This window comes from Macaca fascicularis, chromosome 7 (assembly GCF_037993035.2).
Source record: "Macaca fascicularis isolate 582-1 chromosome 7, T2T-MFA8v1.1".
Classification (NCBI taxonomy): Eukaryota; Metazoa; Chordata; class Mammalia; order Primates; family Cercopithecidae; genus Macaca; species Macaca fascicularis.
Window position 1 is genome coordinate 56,352,925 of NC_088381.1, and position 22,523 is coordinate 56,375,447.

Below are 22,523 nucleotides of genomic sequence, written 5' to 3' on the forward strand. Positions count from 1 at the left end.
GAATTGGCCCCTGCAGACCCCCCTGCTCCTTTCCCCCCTACTTTTTTTTTTAGATGGAATCTTGCTCTCTTGCCAGGCTGGAGTGTAGTGGCGCGATCTTGGCTCACTGCAACCTCCGCCTCCCGGGTTCAAGCGATTTTCCTGCCTCAGCCTCCCAAATAGCTGGGACTACAGGCGTGTGCCACCATGCTAAGGTAATTTTTTGTATTTTTAGTATATACAGGGTTTCACCATGTTGGCCAGGATGGTCTCGATCTCTTGACCTTGTGATCCACCCACCTTGGCCTCCCAAAGTGCTAGGATTACAGGCATGAGCCACTGCGCCTGGCTGCCCCTTTTATTTTTTATTTTATTCTTTTGAGACAGAGTCTCGCTGTCACCTAGGCAGGAGTTCTGTGGCGCCATCTCAGCTCACTGCAACCTCCCAATCCCGGGTTCAAACAATTCTCCTGCCTCGGTCTCTTGAGTAGCTGGGACTACAGGCACACACCACCACACCTGGCTAATTTTTGTATTTTCAGTAGAGATGGGCAACTGATGACCAGCATGCTCCATCCAGGGAGGTGCTCACTCAATGTTTATTGAACAACGAATACAGAAAAGAGAGTCCCTGGAGCTCTATGTGTGGAAAGTAGCCCTTCTGGACAGAAAGAATGTTCGTGGTCCATGTGGTTTGAGTCTGTTAAGAAGGACGCTAAGGCACATGGCTGGTGATCTTTGCGTCACAGACGTAGGTGAGCTCGTGGTGGAACTCCTCCTTCTCTATAGGTTTCTAGGCTGGGCACAGAGGTGAGGGCAGAACGCTGGCGGTCCCAGTGGATCTCCCCACAACTTCCTCCAGGGCAGGATTTCCACCCAGGCCCAGGCTGCTCGTTTCTCTCCTTCTCCGCCAGTCTGCACTGCGGCAGCCATGGCTCACACCAGAGGGATGGGGTAGGAGGCGCAGGCAGCCAGGCCACACATGTTCTTTCCGCGCTCGATGAGGAAGTACCTGGGCAAAGAGAGGAGCTGAGGCCCAGCCGGCGGTCTCCTGACCGCAGGCCTTTCTAGAATGTTTTGCTGCTCACCAAGAGCTGACTTTAGGGATGAGACCCTCTGAATTTATTCATAAAACAGTAGCATTCAGCTTATTTGATCACCAGCAAATCACTGACCTGACTTTATAAAGAATTCATTCTTCCTTCTCCTTGGCTGCCAAATGAACATTCCATATCCCACTTCTCCCGAAAATTTACCGAGGGCCCCTCTTAGCCCTGGCCAGGCCCTCACACAGCTATTTAATCAACAGGACCCTGAGGGAACAAACACGAAAGCTCTCCTTTTCAGACGAAGACATAGAGTCTGGGAGGAGGACAGAACAAAGGCACAGCAGCATGTACACCCAGGCCCCCCCATGCCAGCCTTTTCTCCCCAAAGGAGGGGCTGTCAGTGATCAGGGGTACATTTGTTGCCTTGATTTCTCAGAGACGGACCCTCCCAGACACTGATTTCGTGCCAGCAGAGTTCCGAGTTCTGAGCTGTTTTCCTAGCAGTCCTTCTGAGCCAGCTGGCCTCCTGCTCTCCCTGCAGCATCCTGAAGACCTGGGGCCCTGTGAGGGCTGCAAATGGGGGCTTGGAGATGTGGCTACGTTCTCATGCTCCCTTTCCCCCTAGCCTGGGCTAGGGCTTGGCTGCCCAGCTCATTTGCGGAAGCCGTAACTCTGAGGTGGAAGCGATGCCCCCAGGGCCTCCAGGCCTAAGCAACAGCCCCCTCCCAGCAGTGGGACCTGGGAGCTGCTTACCCATTCATTCCCCACTGGGGACCCCAAGAGTTTTTCACGATCCAATAAGGGATCCCATTTTCTTCTCCATACCCAACAGCCAGTACTGCATGGTTTACTTTATCTGGAGTTTTATGGCAGGAAGTACTGGAAAACAAAATTTAAAAAGAGGTGATCATATGGGAAGGATAAAAGCAATGACAGTCCCATCCAACAATGCCTCTTTGAGTTCTTTAGACCAATGTTCCCCACAGGGGACCAGGGAGGCATGTAAGGTGGTGATTTAATCACATTTAGTCACCGCGAGAGAACTCCTTTCAGTTCTTTTTATTTTTGAGATGGAGTCTCACTGTGTTGCCCAGGCTGGAGTGCCATGGTGCTATCTCTGCTCACTGCAACCTCTACCTCCAGGGTTCAAACAATTCTCCTGCCTCGGACTCCTGAGTAGCTGGGATTACAGGCGTGCGCCACCACACCTGGCTAATTTTTGTACTTTGGGTAGAGATGGGGTTTCATCATGTTGGCTAGGTTGGTCTCGAGCTCCTGACCTTGGGTGATCCACCCGCCAAGGCCTCCCAAAGTGCTGGGATTACAGGTGTGAGCCACCACACCCGGCCCTTTCAGTTCTTTTGGTTCTTCTGCTCCTGTCGGGAGACTCCCCATATGGTGCTGGCCCATGTCTCACCCCTGACACTTTCTACTCCCTCTTTCCTAGCAAGGAGAGAGCCGCCTTCCCGCTGCACCTTCTCCAGGCAACAGCGTCTGGCAGAATTTAACACGGCTTTGCCTCGTTGCCACTGCATTTATTAAATATTATTTTACACCTATGGCAAAAATACAACTTCTTCTGTTTACAAAAGTGAACTAGCTTCCATAAGGAAATTCCAAGAAACTCAAGAGAACAAACTGCAGTGGTCAGGTGTGAATTCAGCTGATGTGCAAGTGGGCCATGGGCTCGCGCCAGGCCCGGGGCCAGGTGCTGGGATCCAGGCAGCATGCATAACTGTCCCTTGGAAGCCCTGTTTGGCAGGGAGCAGGTTGGCAAAGAAGCTGCTTCTCTACAGAGGCCTGAGGGCTGTGACAGTGGGAGGGTGACAGAGCCCACAGGAGGGGGATCCAACCCACCGGGGCGGGGGTGGGCAGGGTGGGTCAGGGAAGGCTCCCTGAGGAGGTGGGGAATGCCCATGGAACTATAAACCCTTCTGTGTGGCTGGGGTGGGGGCTGCAGGGTGGAACAGAGGAGACAGGGGTTTGATGGCAGATGAGTGTAGAAAAAGAGGGAGGACCAGATCATGAGGGTCCCCCTGAGGGTAGGACCCTGGGAAAGCAGGGACATTGGTGTATTCAAAGGTTGGTGTGTTAAGAGGAGTGTTTCAGAAGGCAGAGAGCTCCCAGTGGAGGCTGGAACAGTGTGTGGGGGGTTAGGGGGTCCAAGGACAATAAGGGCCGGGGCAGAGCCTCAGGGAGAGAGAGGAGAGCACAGATGTGAGTGACGTTAAAGGGCAGCAACTGATGAAGGGAGGGAAACGAGGCTGCAAACCAGGCAGGCGAAGAGGTGCTGGTGAGAGAAACCCCGTAGTAAAGAGGCTAAAGCTTGGTTTTTCTGAAGAAGCCTGGGTGACTCCTCCAGTGCAGGATCCTGGTGTGTGAGGGCAGCTACTCTCTCCTCCCTATTTTATGTCTTTGAATTTTTAAACATGGGTTTTCTTTATCTGAGACAGAGCTTCGCTCTGTCACCAAGGTTGGAGTGCAGTGGCACAATCTTGGCTCAGTGCTACCTTTACCTGCCGGGTTCAAGCAATTCTTGTGTTTCAGCCTCCCGAGCAGCTGGGATTACAGGCGCGCACCACCATGCCTGGCTCTTTTTTCATTTTTGTATTTTTAGTAGAGACGGGGTTTCGCCATGTTGGCCAGGCTGGTCTCTAACTCCTGGCCTCAAGTGATCCGCCCATCTTGGCCTCCCAAAGTGCTGGGAGTACAGGCGTGAGCCACCACGCCTGGCCTGAACATGGGTTTTTCAAACTGGAGGCAGCTCTTCTGTTAAGGAACGCAGAGCTCTCACATTTTGGCCCTAGCTCTCACTAGCCAGGTGGCCTGTGTCTGCTGTATCCTTTCTGACCTTGTCTCCTTTGCTGTGAGAAGAGGCCATGGCTCCTAGCCTTTGGGGCTGTGTGAGGATTACCTGAGGGATGTGTAAAACGCCCAGCACCTGGCAGGTGTCATGAAGGGTCTGACACAGAGGAAGGAGTCTGGGCTGTGAGCCCAAGTCCTATGAGTGGGGTGTGAGGAGGCCCACCAAGGCCCTCCCCACTGTCCCTCCTGGTTCCTGGGACCCCGACTCACCTGGAGTAGATGCCCGTTTTATACATCATGAAGTCCTGAGTCACCTCGAAGGCAAAGCTCACAGGGTTGTAGAGGGCCACAGCCTCTACCATCGCTTCCTCATCATACTGTAGAAACAGGACCGAGACAGACACACACGGCCTGTCACCTCCCTACTCCTTTCACAGTACAGCCTTTTGCCTCAAGCTAGGGGCTAGAGGCCCAGAGCAGCATCATGGCCAGAACTAGCTCCCCTGTGGCCTCTCTCCCTTCCCATCTCTGGCTGAGTCTGTCTGGCCATCTCTCATTCCTCTCCCCAACTCTGCTCCTAGGAAACCCTGCACCCTCTGGGATAGGGACCTCGGGGGACAGCGTGGACCCACTCATTCAGTCATTCACACCCATTCCCTGAGGTCCTCTCCTGGGCCAGCAGCTCTCAGGGCTGCCGAGATGGGTATGATGTCCCACTACCCCAGGACGCCCTACACCCATAAACCCAGTCCACAAAGATTTGCTGCTAGAACACAGGGATTATAAACCATGGACGGGTAGGTCCCAGATGGCGGTGGAAACAAGAGATGACCCAGCTGAGGGCTGTGTGCCTTCTGAGTAGAACCTGTCCCCTCCAAGGGGGAAGGCAGGTGGGGGAAGTCAGGGTGGCTTCCTGGAGGCTGCAGCTTTGGAACAGAGCTGCAGAGACCAGGTGACAGCAGCAGGTAGAACCTCATGTGGAACTTTAAAAAAACCCCAAGTCCAGGCTGTGCCCCAGACCAACTACAGCAGTATCTGCAGGGTGGGGCCCAGGCATCAGCACTTTTTGGAGCTTCTGGGTTGGGGGTGGCTGGGTTCAAGTGCGCTAACGAAGAGACCTCTGGGAGTTGAAATGGGGGTGAAAGTTACCTGTGCTGACGCCAGGGCCCTGCTGAAGGGAAGCAAGTGCAGGAGGGACGGGGCGCCCAGCCTCCCTCCGTCCTGCCTCCCTGGAGGGGTGGACAGAGACCCAGTGGTGAAAAGCAAACAGCTGCCTGGCGAGGGAGTGCCTTCCTTCCTAGTATGTGGACGAGGCCCTGTGAGCTTGACAAGTCGGGGCATATCTGAGACATGGAGGGCACAGAGGCCGGCCCAGCACAGGGGTGATGACTTCTGTGGGTGGCACCATTTCCACCCCATGGGCCTGCCCAAGAGGGCTGAATGCCAGTTCTGGCCTGGTCGTCAGGGCCCTGCAGGTGTCACCAATGAGGCTCTTCTGGGGACCACGCAAAGGATACCTTTGAGGCCCCAATTCACCTGTCTGTGGGATATCACGGCCCAGAGCAGCCAGCTTGAGTGACAGCAGCAACATTCTGAAGAGGGTGATATCCTGAGTACAGGGTGTGGACTGTACGCTGTCAAGGCAATGAGCCCTGGTTCTGGAATGACATATTCTTAGTTCAAATCCAGCATCCATTTCCTAGCTCTGTGGCCTTGGGCACGTTACTTAACCACTTGGAGCTCGTTTCCTCATCTGTCACATGAGGTAATAAGGATACTCATCTCCTAGGGCCAGTTCGGGTCTAGAGGGGATGGTGTGTGTGGAGGGTTGGTACATCGCCTAGAAGTACTCCATCAAGTTAAGGATGTTACTGCTGAGAGCTTGGCATATGCTTCAACTAAATGGCAGCTGCTGTCATTACACAGACATCACGTTTATGAACTGTACATATATTTGTGGGCACACACACAACCTGAGGGATATTCCTCCACTCCTCACACACACCCTCCCACACTTGTACGCATGCACACTGGAGTCATGAGGGCATTCACTCACGTTCCAGTTCTCTCTGGGAGAAGCAGGGTAAGACCACACTTCCCTATTCACTTGAGGTCAACTGTGACTGGGCGACTTGCTTTGGCGTTAGAGCTAGGGCATTATTTACCACCCTCTCCCTCTAGTCCTGGCATGAGGCCAATGACACCGAGCACACACCACCCTCCCTAAGCTGTGCATGGGCGCAGGGGTGCCACACACCCTTTGACTGTTGTCAGCCATGCAGATTGGGCACAGTTGTTATTACAACAGAACCTGGCTCATCCTGAGTGACACACAGTCACCCTCCTCAGTCTCACACACGCTGTGTCAAGCACATGCCCATACCCGCTTCTGTGGGATGTGGACAATTGCTTGCATTTTACAGGCAAGAAAAGAGAACCACAAGAATGAAGGCATGGGTGGATCTGGAGTTCAGAACCAAAGAGCCTGCCTGCCAGTTCGCACTTTCCCTCCCATCTCCCACCTCGCCACTGTCACAGCAACTGAGACCCAATGATAATCTGAACTCATCAAAGGGATGTGCTGCCAGAAAGGCTGCCCTGCTGGGCCCGTTGGCTATCGGACAGCGTGAGAGAGGTCTCCTCATCAGGACACATTCCCCATCCCAGGGGGGATCGGCACTCACGATTGTGATGTTGGCTACATCCTTGACAAAGCCGATGGCCTTTCCAGGCCGGAACTTGCAATCACCATCCTGTTGAGGATGCAAAGGGCATGAAATACAGGTTAGGGACCTGAAGTCTCAGCCTCCCCATGCAGTTCAATAACATTTACTAAACAAAACAAGATGTGCCAGGGCCTGGCATCCTTGTCTTCAAGGAGCTTAGGGTCTGGTAGCAGATGGTCCTGTCCTGGCTTTGGCAGAGGTGGGCACACATGGTGTGTGGTGGGAGCCTGGGGAGGGGCCTGACCCGGCCTGAGGAAACTCGCTGAGAAGTGGAGGCCGAGTCAGAGCCTGTGTGGCAGGGGAGTGGGGACAGTCTCAGCCCCAAGAGGCAGGTGCAGGGGTAAAGTCACAAGGAGGGAAGCACAGCCCTTTCAAGGCAGGAGAAGGCAGCAGGACAACCAACAGGACTGGAGGGAGGGCAGGACCTGGCATTTAGGAACCAGCATGGGGCTGGGCGTGGGCGTGAGGTTAAGAAGGGAGAGTCGGCCAGTTGCAGTGGCTCACGCCTGTAATCGCAGCACTTTGGGAGGCTGAGGCGGGTAGATCACGAGGCCAGGAGTTCAATACCAGTCTGGCCAAGATGGTGAAACCCTGTCTCTACTAAAAATACAAAAAACTAGCTGGGCATGGGGGCGGGTGCCTGTAATCCCAGCTACTCAGGAGGCTGAGGCAGATAATTGCTTGAACTCGGGAGGCGGAGGTTGCAGTGAGCGGAGATTGCGCCATTGCACTCCAGCCTGGGCAACAAAGCAAGACTCCATCTCAAAAAAAAAAAAAAAAAAAAAAAAGAAGGGAGAGTAAAAGAGACAGGGACAGGGAGACTGAGCTGGAGTCTGGGCTTTCTCCTGAAGGCCTCATGGAGCCTCTGCAGCTTTCTGATTCAGGCAGGTGTGGGGTCTGAGCTGGGTCTGAGAGGCCTGGGGGAGGCCACCCTCAGGGGTCTGGATGGGAGCCCCAGTCTGAGCGGTCAGCAACACAGATGGGCAAAGGGAGTTCTGTGAGGTCTGTGGTGGTCAGCAGGCTGGCGGCAGGGCAGGGTAGGGAAGGGGACCGGCCTGACAGGACTATGGACACCCAGGAAATTCTGAGGGAGGCCAGTGCCGCTCATCACCGCGAGGGGAAATACAGGAAGAGCAACAGGTCTTGGGGAAAGACAAGTCACTTGGCTGTGGCCAGGCTGGGCGGAGGTGATGGTGGGGAGAACCAGCAGCCTTGAGAGCATGGGGCTGGGGGTGGGCCCCCAAAGGGTCCTTGGCACAAGAGGCCGACTGCATGGACAGAGGCTAGAGGCGAGAGGATGGCGCTCGTGGCAGGAGGGAAAGGAGCCCGGAAGATGGGGCAGGTGGGGGGAAGGAGGGGTCCTGAGAAGGCTGGCTCAGGAAGGAGAGATATGGTACTGCACAGCGGGTATGGGGTGAGAATAAGAGGCCCCTAGACTAGTGAGAGCAGTGGGCTCAGGTGGGTGGAGGAGGGCAAGGAAGAATTTGGAGAGCACAGACAATAGTGAGAATTCCAGTGGGAGGGAGGTGGGGGGAGAAGGGATGTCTTCCAAGGCTGGGGAGGGGTGAAACTAGACGTGCTGTACACCAAGGAGACAGAGCGGAGGCTGCTGGAGTTACCTTGCCCTGGTAGGGGTAGGTGTCTTCACCCATGATCCCCTTGTTGTACAGGATGTACTCGAAAGCCTGGCTGGGGAGACCCCTGCAAGAAGTACACACAGGTGAGCCCACCTGGGGCCGTCCTGATAGAGGCGGGACCCTCGGGGGCTGGCGCAGCAAGATGTCTGGCCTGGCAGGCTGGGGACTTGGTTGGGCGTGTCCCAGTGGCAGAGGAGGTCTCTGAGAGGCCTTGAGATAAGACTCAGCAAACTCAGGTGAGGCCACCGGAGTCCAAGGACCAGTCCAAACATGCCTCAGTGGGACAAAGACCCCTCAGGGCCAGCCGCCCTGTCAGGAGCGCACAGCCCCACACCACGGTCAACAGCATCAGCCCAGAGCAGTCATCAGCACGGCCGTGCCCCTGAGCAGGTGCTTCCCAGGCACGACTCCCTGACCCCTCGTGTCGACCCTGTGTGGTAGATGCTGTAATTTGCTGAGGCAAAGAGGCTGAATAACCTGGCCAGGGCCACCCAGCTAAAGCTGGGAAGTGGTTCAAAAGTGGGTGTTTTTCTACATCACATGGCCTCCCAGAATAAACAAAAACTCAGCAGCTGCCCAGCAATCCCCATCCCTTCTCTGTTTCTCTCCTTAGCATTCCGCACCACCTGACCTAGTCTAGCCTTGACCGTGGTCTGTCTGAGCCTGTCAGAATGCCCGCTCCTCCAGTTCTGCTGAGTGCTGTATCCCCAGGGCCTACACACAGTGGGTGCTCTGTGATGTTTGTTGTATGAATGAGAAAAGGAAGTATCATCCCGAACCAAAGCAAACAGACTCCTTTGAAAAACAGGCTGGATGTGGTGGCTCACGCCTGTAATTCCAGTACTTTGGGAGGCCAAGGCAGGCAGATCACCTGAAGTCAGGGGTACAAGACCAGCCTGGCCAACATGGTGAAACCCTGTCTCTACTAAAAATACAAAAATTAGCTAGGTGTGGTGGTACACACCTGTAATGCCGTGGACCACCGCCAGGAGGCTGAGGCAAGAGAATCGCTTGAACACAGGCAGCAGAGGTTGCAGCGAGCCGAGACTGCGTCACTGCACTCCAGCCTGGGCGACAAGAGCGAGACTCTGTCTCAAAAAAATAATAATAATAAATAAATAATGAAATAAAAATAAAAACAGTGGGACCCCAGAGTACCCAAATGTCAGACTCTTGTTATGGGTCAGACTTCTAAGCTGTGGAACGGAAACAGACCAGAAGTGAGGGGACACTGAGCAGGATGGTGGATCTGAGAGCAGGCTGTGACTTCACCCCTGGGTCCCCAGGACTCAGCCGCAGCACGGCTCCCTGCAGGAGGAAGAGCCAGCTCAGAGGGGCTGGGGCCTGGGAGAGGGATGTGCCGCAGGGAGGTGGAGGGGAGCTGAGGCAGGGCACCCCAAGGGCCTGGCTTTATGCATACCATGTGCCAGGTGAGCAAAGACCACTGAAATGTCTCAGAGCACTGCATGAAGGGAGGGCTACAGTCACTGTAGAAATGTCAGCAAATTCCTGGCAACCTGCTTTAGAGTGGGCCAGGAAAGCAGGTCCAGGCAAGGTACAGCCCTTACGCACGGCCACCTCACCCTCACAGGGTGCAACGAGCTTGGGAGGCTGGGACTTTAGCAAGTTCATCTAAAGGCCAACCCTGTATCTGTGTGTGGATCTCGGGTTTGGAGGATGATGTGTAATGGTGTGTTGCTCACTCTGTTAAATTCTTTTAGCCACATTCCCAGAGGCCTTGGTGGCGGGTGGGGTCAACTATGCTATGGAGAGCCAGGTGATACAGTGGAGAGAGGACAGAGGCCTGGGCTCGGATTCCAGCTCTGCCCTGTCCTGGCTATGAGATATGGCCATGTGAGGTGACCGCCCTTGTATGACAGAGACCATTTAGCCATCACCCAGGGCAGTGGTGGGATTATATCTGTGGCACAGCCAGCACACACTGGATCCTGTTGAAGCGGTCAGTGGGAAATGAGGAGGTTTTGGGCCCCTCCTGGTCAGGGACATACCCTTGGCAGCCGTGATTGTTGAAGTCCTGGGCGCAGTCCACCAGCTGCTGTTCAGCCTGGAAGAAGGACACAACCCAGTAAGCTGCGAGCTGAGAAGCCATCAAAGGTTTGGCACGAGACGCTGAGCCTCCCTGGCTGAGCCACATCTGGGGCCCCATCAGTGCTGTGTCCAGGTGATCAAATTATAAACTCCCCAAGGACAGGAACAGTTGCTGTATGTCCTGCAGTGCCAGCTCAGCAGCTGGCATATGTCAGGAGGGACTCAGTAAGCAGGGGCAGCCAGGGAAGGTGAGAGGGGGCGAGGGCTGCTGGGTCCAAGCCCTTGCCCTGTAGGTGTGCCCATACGATGCAGAGCATGGGGTCCCACAGCGGTGTATAGGATGGGGGAAACAGGCCTAGCCAGAAACCCAACCCCCATCTGTCTTCAACCTAGGGCCCTCATGGCCTCACCAGGCCTGCTGTGCACACTCCCTCCTTCCCACACAGAGGCAGGGGCTAGGACAGTTCCTGCAGGGGCATCATCCCTTTCTTGTGGGCGAGGGGATGGATGCATAGGTCCCAGCTCTTCCCTCATGAAGACAACTGAGGCTGCTGGGAAGGGCGTAGCTCCTAGCTGGCTACCCACTAGGCAGGCTCCGCCTTTCTGAACCCCTCCTCGGGGAAGGCTCCAGGCTGTCAAGCTAAGGACCACCCAGATCCACCTGGGAATGAGCCCTTGGGCCAGTTCCTTAATAAACTCAGATCCTTCCCAGGAAAAGCATCAGTTAAGATTCTCATGCTAGATGTCCACAAGGCTGGGGCATCTGGGTCCACCTGAAACAGCACCCTTAGCCAGTGCTCCAGGGAGACCAAAGGCTCAGGCCTGGCCCACATCAGGCTGGGGTGTCTTCTGCAGGGGGTGGCCTGTGGCTGATTTCTTACCAAGGACAGCATCTTCCCGGTTGCGATGGCAATCGCAGACTCCAGGGCCCCTGTGGTGGAGAAAGTCCAGCAACTGCCGCAGGCACCCTGGAAAGGCCAGGGGAGGGCAGAGGACATCAGCGATGGGGACACCGTGAGACGGCCCTGCCTTCTGCCTTCCTCTGCTGACCCTGCCAGAGCTCCCGAGTCCTCAAGTGCCTTGACAGTTTACAACGCCCTATTCCAGATCCATTCATTCTGAGCCTCACAAGTCCTGAGAGGCTTGCAAAGGAGCAGGAGCAGCAGGTGGCCTCTGACCAGCACGTGTGGACTCCCAATCCCCACCTCTTGGTGGCCAATCTCCACCATCCTGCCAGGGCCTGGAGTCCCCCACCCCATTGTACAGTCTTCTGGCTCTCTTCCTTCTCAATCTTCAACTGGCTCCTCTTTTCGCCACTGGTCCCCCACAGAAGGATGCCCCAAAGTTCTGTTTTTAGAACCTTCTCTCACCTTTCCACCTCCAGTCTCATTCTGCCCACAGTCCTGTTAAACTAACAGCTCCCCAAACCCTAGCCCAGTGCTGACCTCTACTCAGGCTCAGACATCCAACTAACTGCCAGCCAACCCCACCCAGATACCCCTGACACCCCAGACTCTGGGGGACCCGCCCCATCCACCCATCTCCCCACCTTCTGACAGTTCATTGCCGCTGCCTGGCCCCCTTATTCACAACACCTCCAGAATAACATGAGTGTTAGGTGTGGGGGGCTGCAGCCTGCCTGCCTGGTTCACATCCCAGCTCTGCCACACACCAGGTGGGTGACCTGGGCAAGTCACTTCCCCTCTCGAAGCCTTGGCTTCATTGCTTGTAAAGTGGGAATGGCAAGGGTTCCTGCTTGCAGGGCACTAGCAGGGTTAGGTCAGATCCTGCTGGTCAGGCAGTCGCCCCCATGGGCACAATGCTGGTGGCTGCCGTAAGGATTTCTCTCGGGCTCATCCCTGTTTCTTTGCCTCACTGGTTCAGTCTTTTGTCTTCGGCTTCTGAAATGTCTCTAAGTCCCCTTCCTGCCTTCCATGTCATCATCCCAGGTTCACACTGGCCACCCCCAATCTCTTCCCTTTACATATCTCTCTCAGCTGGGGGAGGGAGGGACGGCCTGGTGAGAGAGTCCCTGAGACGGTCAATGAGGCAGGCGTGGCCACTTCGGGGGAGACTATGCTCACTGCTGAAGGAGGCGGAGCTGGGCTGAGCCTTGGGTGCTAGACTTGGGGCAGGGGCCTGGTTTTGTGTCCCCTCTGTCACTTACTTACCTTGGACCTCAGGCAAACCACCCTCCCTCTCAGGCTCCCCCCCCGTAAAGCGAGAAACTCTCAAAGGGGGTGCTGAGCTGATGGACGCTGGGGCTGCTGTCCATCTCTATCCCCACACAGCGGCCACAGTAAGAGACAGCACACATCTATGACAGGAAGCACCTCATTCTGCTCCCTTAGCCCAGCTGGCTGCGTTCTGCCTGATAGCCCGGGATCAGTTAACAGGAGGACTTGGAAAATTCTTGGTGGGCCTCCCTTTCCTACCTGTCCAAGTGGTGAGCAGGTTTAGGTTTCCACACTTACTACGTGTTGCCCTGAATTGTCATGTGGTTCTCAGAGGGTCTAAAAAGGTCACAGGGGCAAAGGTAGGCTTCTACTCCACTCCCTGCAGCAAGGAGAGGTTTGCTTTGGCTCCTGGGTGCTAGTTAAACATCCAACACTTGGCAGGCTCCATGAACACTGAGAGCCCGGGAGGATTTAAAGCTGTGCTGCATGGCTTTTTGGAAAGTGAAAAAACATTTCTCATGGAGAATTTTGATGGAAAGCCAGGAGTTTCCAGGAAGGAAACCTTCACTTCATATTTCCTAGAGACCAGTGGTCAGCGTCTTTCTGAAGAAGGCCACAGCAGGTTCACTGCTAGGGGAGGGGCCACAGCAGGCCAGGAGAACAGCGGGGGCAGGGTCCAGACTCTCTGGGACAGGGCCCGTGTTGAGACCCCCCCACTGCTCCCCCATGGAGGAAGGCGGGGCCTCTCACCTTGCCAAGCCCTCTGTGCCCCACAACGAGGGCCACGGAGGCCAGCCCCTGCCATGAGAAGCTTGCTGATGCATGACACACAGACTAACCAGAGGGATGCGGCCAGCCAGGGCAGGGGCTGGACCCTGGTGGCTCGGAGAGGAAGGAGCGGGGAAGAGGAGATGCATGGAGTTCTGGTGTCCAGATGGGCACAGGGGACATAGTGTTTTAGATGGCTCTGTAGGAGAGACCTGGCACCAATGGGAAAATGTGGGACGTGGCGAAGGAAGGCAGTGAACTTTAGCCCAATAAAGAGGAACTTTGGCATCCTCCAGAGCAGCCTAGAGAAGTGCTGACCTCCCTGGCCCCTCAAAGGAAGAGGGCTGGAGAGAAGCTGAGAGGAAACAGAGGCAGGGATGAGTTTAAGGTGGTTTTGTGGACCTTTCGAGTTGTTCTTCCTAGTGTATTGTCTGGCAGTGTGGCTGTTTTGCAGGGAGAGGATGGAGATTGCCAAGCATACCTGGTTTTTCACAGGTGAGACAAAATTTCCTTTTTTCCGCCAGTCCATGGAAGGTGGGTAGGGACCAGTACCTCGAAGGTAGTTACTTTTGGTGGCTGAGCAATTCTGGAACAACCAAACACATTATTTTCAGGAAAATAAACAAAACCAAAAACCTTTCTGACAAGAAGAAGAAGAAATGTATAAACATGGAAGCACCAAGAGAGAATGAGAAAGACTGCAGCTGTCAGAACCTTCCCTCTCCTGTCTACTGGTCCCAGATGCTAAATGACATGTCCCCTTGAGAGTCCAGAGCGTTAGGATAGTGTAGACAGATGTAGCAAATAAAAATACAGCTCACCTAGTTAAATTTGAATTTCAGGTAAACAACAAATAACTTTGTAGTGTAAGTATATCCTGTGCAATATTTAGAATATACTTATGCTAAAGAATTACTTGTTGTTGATCTGAAATTCATTTTTAACTGAGCATCTATATTTTAGTCTGGGAGCCCGAAATTAAGGGTCCACATTGCTAAGGCCATGGGCCTGGACTGCTGAGAGCTGACTACTCTGGTTCCCCCAAAGAATCTGGGGACACCCTCAGCTGCATCTGGGGATGGGACTGAATCTGCCTAGAAGCAGAGCAGGCTCCAAATTTATTCCAAAGGTTTCACTAAAAGGATTCAGATTTGGTTGCAATGAATTATACCTACCTGAGGCTCTGACCAAAGATACTTGTGCTTTATTTCAGCAAAGCTCATGTCTGAAAATTGGTTCAGTGCCACTACAAAGAGGAAGGAAAAAACCAAAATAAAACAGGTGACTAGTGAATCATTAATGAAGAGACAAGAAAAAATGATAAAACCTCCTGTTTACCTGTATCCTGTTTAGAACCACTGCAACTCATCTCCTTTAAGTTTCTGTATTTAATATAATTCAGTATACTAAGGTCAGCCCTTACAGTGCTGCCAAAATACCTGGGGAGCTTTTTCGATGGTATAGATATCCGGGCCACACTCCAGAGATGCTAATGCAGTTGGTCTGGGGTGGAGCCTGGGCACTTACGTTTTTAGATACTCCCCTCATGAATCTGATGGATGGCTAGGTAAAGAGCCACTCCACTGGTGCCAGCCGCCTTCCCACCTGCTGCCTCATTTGGTCTCTACACAGCCCCAGGAGGGATGCGTGATCATTTCCGCTTTTTCTTTTTTCTTTTTTTTTGAGACGGAGTCTCGCTCTGTTGCCCAGGCTGGAGGCAGTGGCGCAATCTCGGCTCACTACAAGCTCCGCCTCCCAGGTTCAAGCGATTCTCCTGCCTCAGCTTCCCTAGTCGCTGGGACTACAGGCGCCTGCCACCATGCCTGGCTAATTTTTGTATTTTTAGTAGAGATGGGGTTTCGCCATGTTGGCCAGGCTGGTCTCAAATTCCTGACCTCGTCTTCAGGGATTACAGGCGTGGGCCACCACACCTGGCCTCATTTCCTCTTTACTGCCCATGTTAGCATCCCTGAAGGTCACAGGCTAGGACTGGGCAGAAATGAGTTTCAAGCCCAAGTTTCCTTCCAGTTCATGCTTGATGCCTTTATTACCAATTTAGTCAACTACCAATATTTCTCAGAGTCCTTAGCAAATATGCCGGACGTGTGTGTGAGTTTCTAGTGAAATTAATCCGGAGTGAAGGCAGATGTTCCCAGGGGCTGCTCTGAGCCCATGAGCAACCCCTACCCCCCACAACAATCCAAAGACAGGGCTTGGCTTCTAGGCTGGACCCTCAGATGGCAGGAATGGGGCAGGGGCTTCTACAGTCTCTTGTAAACTTCACAACCACCCAGAGGGGTACAGGCTTTGTCCCAAATTTATGATCCCACATGACACAGAGAGTAACAGCAGAGCCACAATCTGAGGTCAGCCAAACACAACTTCAGAGCCCGGGCTCCTGCTCCCTCCACCCACCAGCACCCAGTGGGCCCTTTCATGGGCTGGTTCACTAACTGACTTCTTTCCAGGAAGGAAGGTGTCCACATACTTTTAAATGTGTGGTTCCCATTGTTGTGGGCATTTATCTTCCTCCAGTTGCTGGCAAACGTCTGCATCCTGTGGTGGTACTCCTCCGTGCTGTATGTCTTATGGTGCTAAAACAAAACACGCCAGCAGCAAGTCATGAAAACAGGATACAGCTCCCCAGAGGGAGACGTTTTTGTTTTCATAAGAGGAAAGACGAAGGTTTTCTTTCTGCTGTCATTCACAGGCCAAATCTGTGTTTATGGGCGGGGCACTGCCCTTAGTCTCTGCTGAGAAATTTGGGAAGTTACAAAACAACCCCATCTTCAGGGTCCTGTGGCCAGAATGAAAACCATGCAGCTGCTTGAAAGTCAGCTTGCGGTCCAAGAGGCACTGGTGGACAGATCCGCCACATGCGGGGCACTCCTGGACGCCGCTGCTGGTGCTGGGTCAAGTTTATGGCAAAAATCACCATTTTTCAAAAGCACAAGCACTGGTGTTCCTCAACTGATTTTGCAACCAGTACACAGTGTGCTTTGATTTTCTAAAAACAAATGTGTAGAATTTTTTATTGATATAAAGCTGATGTACTTTTTTTGATACATGTAATATTTCGATATAGTCATATCATCTGTAATAATCAAATCAAGGTAACTGGGATATCCATTACTTTAAACATTTCTTTATGCTGGGAACATTCAACTTATTCTCTTATAGCTATTTGGAAATACACAATAAATTATTGCTTACTACAGTCCAATCTACTTATTTGCTAAACACTTGGTTTCATTTCTTCTAATTATTTTTGGGCCAGGTGTGGTGGCTCACACCTGTAATCCCAGCACTTTGGGAGGCTGAGGCGGGTGGATCACCTGAGGTCGGGAGTTCAAGACCCACCTGGCCAACATGGTGAAACCCCATCTCTACTAAAAATACAAAAATTAGTTGGGCGTGGTGGCAGGCACCTGTAATCGCAGCTACTCAGGAGGTTGAGGCATGAGAATCGCTTGAACCCAGGAGGTGGAGGTTGCAGTGAGCCGAGAGTGCATCACTGCACTCCAGCCTGGGTGACAAAGTGAGACTCTGTCTCAAAAAAAAAAAAATTTCTTTGTATTCATGAATCAATTTATCTTCATCCCTGCTTCCCTACCCTTCCTAGCCTCTGGTAGTCACCATTCTACTGTCTTTCCTCTTGAGATCCACCTTTTTATCTCTCACATATGAGTGAGAACATGCAATATTTGCCTTTCCATGCCTGGCTTATTTCACTCAACATACTGGCCTCCAGTTCCATCCATGTTGCTGCAGATGACAGAATCTCATATTTTTACGGCTGAATAATATCCCATTGTGTATATATACCATGTTTGCTTTCCCCGTTGATAGGCACTTAGGTTGATTCCGTATCTTGGCTATTGTGACTAGTTCTGCAATAAACATGAGGGTGCAGTTATCTCCCCATTATACTATTTTCCTTTCTTTTGGATATATACTCAGTAGTAGGCTTGCTGGGTCATATGGTAGTTTTGTTTTGAGTTTTTGGTGGAACCCCCATACTGTTTTTTTTTTTTTTTTTTTACAATGGTTGTACTAATTTACATTCTCCACAATATGCTTTGAATACAACATACAGAAACGAATCCCAGGGCTTGGAAGGCTGTCAGCCAAGTTCATCACTTGGGACCACTATTTGGAAGGAATTTACTTAACTGCATCTTTCCCAGTGTTTGGCCAATTCGACGTCTGGAAAGACCCCATTAGGCAAAGTTGGAAATTCCCTCTTTCATTGTCTCAAATCTGGGACAGTTTGGTTTGATAACAGGAAACTGTGAAATGAAAAACTTCAGAAAGAAGAAGTTGGGCACTGACCTTAGACATCCATGACTTGAAGTGAAACTTCTCTGTAAAAAGAAAAAAAAAATTAGGTCTGGGCACATCACAGTACTGTTGAGTCTACAGTAAAGTAGGGCACTTTAGAACTGATTTGCATTTTAGAAAACTGGGCTAAATTTAAAACATCAAAAATGGTGTGATATAATGCAGAATGCAAAAAGAAACTCTGCCTCTTCCTGGTTTTGTACCCCAAATTAACGTGACAAAGTATGTACTGTTAATCAATGGTGTTAAAAGTCCAGAGAGTCGCTATGCCTACTGGGTGGGGGCACAGAAAGCGCTTCTGGGGTGCTGCTCATGTCCTGTTTCTTCATCTGAGCACCGGTTACCTGAGTGTGTATAGATGGCAAAAATGTGTGGAAATGCATACTTAATGAATTGTGCCCCTTTCTGTATGATGTTATATGTCAGTAAGAAGTTAATTTAAAAATCTATCTACTCCAGCTGGGTGCGGTGGCTCATGCCTGGAATCCCAACACTTTGGGAGGCCAAGGTGGGTGGATCGCTTGAGGTCAGGAGTTCAAGACCAGATTGGCCAACATGGTGAAACTCCGTCTCCACAAAAATACAAAAATTAGCTGGGTATAGTGGTGTGTGCCTGTAATCCCAGCTACTCAGGAGGCTGAGGCAGGGGAATCACTTGAACCTGGGAGGCAGAGCTTGCAGTGAGCTGTGATCGTGCTGTTGCACTCCAGCCTGGGTGACAGAGCAAGACTCCATCTCAAAAAAAAAAAAAAAAAAAAAAAAAAAAAATTATTCTGGATTGAGTAATCATAATTATTATTAGTGTCCCAAATGATTAAAACATTTCAAATGTATTATGCATTATGAAAAGTAATTGTTAAACACCAAAAGTAAAATTGTATCAGAAATGCATCTCTTAATGAAATAAACAGGACTCTACTACCCATCCCCCACAATGGATTTATATTTTCATGAGTGAATATTGTTTGATTGAGAAAAGGTTCAGCATTAATTCTGGTCTTATTTTTGTTTCTTATAGGTCAAAGGACTGGGAAACCCTGCTCAAATAAGCAGCTGGGAATGCAGGCAGTTTTTAAGAGCAATGCCATTTAAATCTTTCCACTCCTTTCTGTGCATCCAATCCCATGGTACTCTATCACTCAACTAACTTTCTTTCTTTCTTTTTCTTTCTTTCTCTTTCTCTCTCTTTCTTTCCTTCCTTCCTTCCCTTTCTTTTTCTTCTTTTCCTTTCTTTCCTTCCTTCCTTTTCTTTTCTTTTCCCCTCCCTCCCTCCCTCCCTCCCTCCCTCTCTCCCTTCCTCCCTTCCTCCCTCCCTTCCCCCCTTCCTCGCTTCCTTCCTTCCTTCTTTCCTTTTCTTTTTTTTTTTTTTGAGACGGAGTCTGGCTCTGTTGCCCAGGCTGGAGGGCAGTGGCATGATATCCGCTCACTGCAACCTCCACCTCCCCAGTTCAAGCAATTCTCCTATCTCAGCCTCCCAAGTAGCTGGGATTACAGGTGCCCACCACCATACCCAGCTATTTTTATATTGTTAGTAGAGATGGGGTTTCACCATGTTAACCAATCTGGTCTGAAACTTCTGACCTCAGGTGATCCACCCACCTTGGCCTCCCAAAGTGTTGGGATTACAGGCATCAGTCCCCACGCCTGGCCTCACTCAACATTATCTTTAAGACCCCATCAGTTGATATCCCCATAAGGTCCTCTCCTCTTCAATTCAGTTTCCTTGAGGAATGGAGAATGCCAGATATGAAGGATTTATTACCGTTTTGTCTTTTTGTTTGCCGTCCCTGTTGTTTTTATACCCATGGGTTCAGGTTCAGATTGAATGAGAGGAAAGAGGCACCCCCTTGCCTTCAGGGGCTCTCTCCCAGTTTTAGCAAAGAGGACATTTGGAAATAAAAGGTCTGTAAATGGATTTCCAGAACACTCTGCCGGCATCACTTGGAATATCTTTGTATTCCCCAAGGATTCATACCTCCAGTGTGAAGATCACTACCACATAGCATTCAGATCTCTGTTTTTGGGTCTCGAACCTGTTCCAGAGACCAATCTATGGCCATTTTCCCTGGGGGAAAGTGCACATTTCCCCAACATGGGTCCCTTTAGAGTTTCAGGGGATTCCAAATCTTTTTTTTTTTTTTTTTTGAGACGGAGTCTCGCTGTGTCGCCCAGGCTGGAGTGCAGTGGCCGGATCTCAGCTCACTGCAAGCTCTGCCTCCCGGGTTTTTACGCCATTCTCCTGCCTCAGCCTCCCGAGTAGCCGGGACTACAGGCGCCCGCCACCTCGCCCGGCTAGTTTTTTGTATTCTTTAGTAGAGACGGGGTTTCACCGTGTTAGCCAGGATGGTCTCGATCTCCTGACCTCGTGATCCGCCCGTCTCGGCCTCCCAAAGTGCTGGGATTACAGGCTTGAGCCACCGCGCCCGGCCTCCAAATCTTGATTAAGTGCCCTGCTGCAGCTGAGGGCTTTAGAGGAAGACTGACCTCAACTCAGGACAAAAGTTGGAGGTAGTGTTTGAGTTTAGGACAATTGACTACCAGTTTGCCTCTGGGGAGATTATTCTGGGGCCAGAATAATCTGCTGGTGAACCGTACTCTACCCTCAAATAGATCCATTCCAATCTAGTCAGGACTTTTAAAAGTGCCATAATGTGTGCTGCCTTGCCTGGATTTAGAGCAGGTTTCAGGAAACTACAGTATTCCCCTGTTTGTTTGTTTGTCTGTTTAGATGGAGTCTTACTCTGTCACCCAGGCTGGAGTAATCGCCACCTCTCAGTTTCAAGTGAGTCTCCTGCCCCAGCCTCCTGAGTAGCTGGGATTACAGGCGCCTGGTTACCACACCCAGCTAATTTTCATATTTTCAGTAAAGACAGGGTTTCACCATATTGGCCAGGCTGGTCTCGAACTCCTGACCTAAAGTGATCCGACTGCCCTGGTCTCCCAAAGTGCTGAGATTACAGGTGTGAGCCACCGCGCCCGGTCCTTGGCCCCTGTTTTTGTACAGCTCCTGAGCTACAAACAGTTTCTTACACTTTTGAATGGTTAGAAGAAATATAATATTTTATAGCATCTGAAAATCATTTGAAACTGAAATTTCAGTGGCCATAAAAATCATTTATTAGGCCGGGCGCGGTGGCTCAAGCCTGTAATCCCAGCACTTTGGGAGGCTGAGACGGGTGGATCACGAGGTCAGGAGATCGAGACCATCCTGGCTAACACAGTGAAACCCCGTCTCTACTAAAAAATACAAAAAACTAGCCGGGTGAGTTGGCGGGCGCCTGTAGTCCCAGCTACTCGGGAGGCTGAGGCAGGAGAATGGCGTAAACCCGGGAGGCGGAGCTTGCAGTGAGCTGAGATCCGGCCACTGCACTCCAGCCCGGGTGACAGAGCGAGACTCCGTCTCAAAAAAAAAAAAAAAAAAAAAAAATCATTTATTAGAACCCAGTCACACTCACCCACTTACATACAATCTATGGTTGCTATCTCACTACCATGGCAGAGTTAGTAGTTGCTACAGAGACCACCATAAAGCCTAAGTTATTTACCATCTGGTCTTTTACAGAAAAAGTTTGCCAAGCCCTGCTCTGGAATTCGGACAGTCTCTCAGTGCCAGCCTCCTCCAAGCAGCCCTGGCTTGGGGCAGCTGCGTTTTCCTTAGGCGGGAACTGACCTGGAGCTGGCCACCCACTGAGGTCTGCAAGACTGGGTTTTTTTTTTTTAATAAATAGGTGGGAAGGAATGAGGCAACCCTCCGGCCCAGATTCAGCCTCGGTGATCTTTGTCCCATCCCCTGAGCCTCTAGCTGGGGGAAAGCCCTGTCCCGTTCCTCCAGAGCTCAGAACACCCCCCTTCCTGGCTCGTCAGGTTGTTTCTTGGCTACTTTTCTCTGTGAAGGGGGCAGGTGGTCTTTAAGTTCAGAGCCTGTGGGCTGAGGCTGGGACCAGAGGCAGTAGGAAAGGAGAGAGGCAGTAGGGAAGAGCAGGCTCCTTGCCTTCAGCCAGGGCGGTGCCTGAGCCCGGGCAGTAGACAGGGTGCAAGGGCAGCACGAAGCTGGACCAGTCACAGCCTGGCCAACAAGAGGAGTCCTGGGGCTCCACCTGACACCATGGGCCCTGGGGTGCGGTTAAAAGCGCTGCTGGTCTGAGTGCTTTCCCTGCTGCCGTTGCACATTCTCAAACAGCCCGTCCAACCTACTCTACAGATGGGACTCCCAGGACACTATGGGGATCCCTTGTGTGCCAAGTCCCGGGGGAAGCTGCTACAGAAGGCTGGAAAGTCCTTGCTCGCCTCTGGCAGGGACAGATCAAAGTCCTCTGTGTGACACTCTGTGTCCCCAGTTGGGGAAGGCGGAAGGAGCTGCGGGATCCTTTGGTATTCTAGGCTGGAGAGCCGCCTGGCTAAGCGGGACCCTGGACACTCAGCCCATCTGCTCCTCTGGTCCCACAAGCCGCCTACCCTCCGAGACGCCCCCCCGCCCCCACCTATAATGCAGTTCAACCCTCCCCGTGCCAGCACGCAGAGTCCCTGGCCTCTCACCGGGGAAAGCTCTGCCCCGTTCCTCCGGAGCCCAGTGCGTCCCCGGCCAAGTTCTCCCGGCGTCCACTGTAGGACCTGCCAGCACCCTCTCGGGCAGCGCCCCCTCTGCGTACCTAAGGAGTTCACGGACAGTTCCGCGGCGCCGCAGACGGGGGCTCCCAGGAGCCAGGCTCCGGCGCAGAGCAGCGGCAGCGTGACCCACATCGCGGCGGTGGCGGCTGGGCTCTGGCGCTCAGGGTCCACGGAGGTGGCAGCCCAGAACTGCGACTGCGAGTGCGGCGGGGCTGCACAACCGCGGGGGCGGAGCGAGCGCGGGGCGGAGCGAGCGCGGGGCGGAGCGAGCGCGGGGCGGAGCGAGCGCGGGGCGGAGCGAGCGCGGGGCGGAGCGAGCGCGGGGCGGAGCGAGCGCGGGGCGGAGCGAGCGCGGGGCGGAGCGAGCGGGACTCCCCGGGGCCA

At 52.5% G+C, this 22,523-nt stretch overlaps 1 protein-coding gene across 3 annotated transcripts; it reads right to left on the reverse strand.

The window, feature by feature from the left end:
• Positions 1-559: 559 nt before the first annotated feature.
• CTSH (cathepsin H) lies at positions 560-22,336 on the reverse strand. 3 transcript variants are annotated; one of them, XM_005560223.4, is made up of 12 exons: positions 22,181-22,336; positions 17,523-17,554; positions 15,679-15,784; positions 14,366-14,436; positions 13,672-13,776; positions 11,127-11,213; positions 10,206-10,261; positions 8,179-8,260; positions 6,518-6,586; positions 4,104-4,210; positions 1,782-1,907; positions 560-991 (listed from the first exon to the last, which is right to left on the reverse strand). In XM_005560223.4, exons 1-12 carry the CDS (start codon positions 22,269-22,271, stop codon positions 916-918), a joined length of 1,008 nt encoding a protein of 335 aa, XP_005560280.1. In that variant the 5' UTR covers positions 22,272-22,336; the 3' UTR covers positions 560-915. The 3 variants fall into 3 exon arrangements, with proteins under 3 accessions (XP_005560280.1, XP_065404339.1, XP_073852601.1); XM_065548267.2 differs by having other exon boundaries at positions 560-1,292; XM_073996500.1 differs by lacking the exons at positions 4,104-4,210; positions 6,518-6,586; positions 8,179-8,260.
• Between the last annotated feature and the right edge of the window lie 187 nt (positions 22,337-22,523).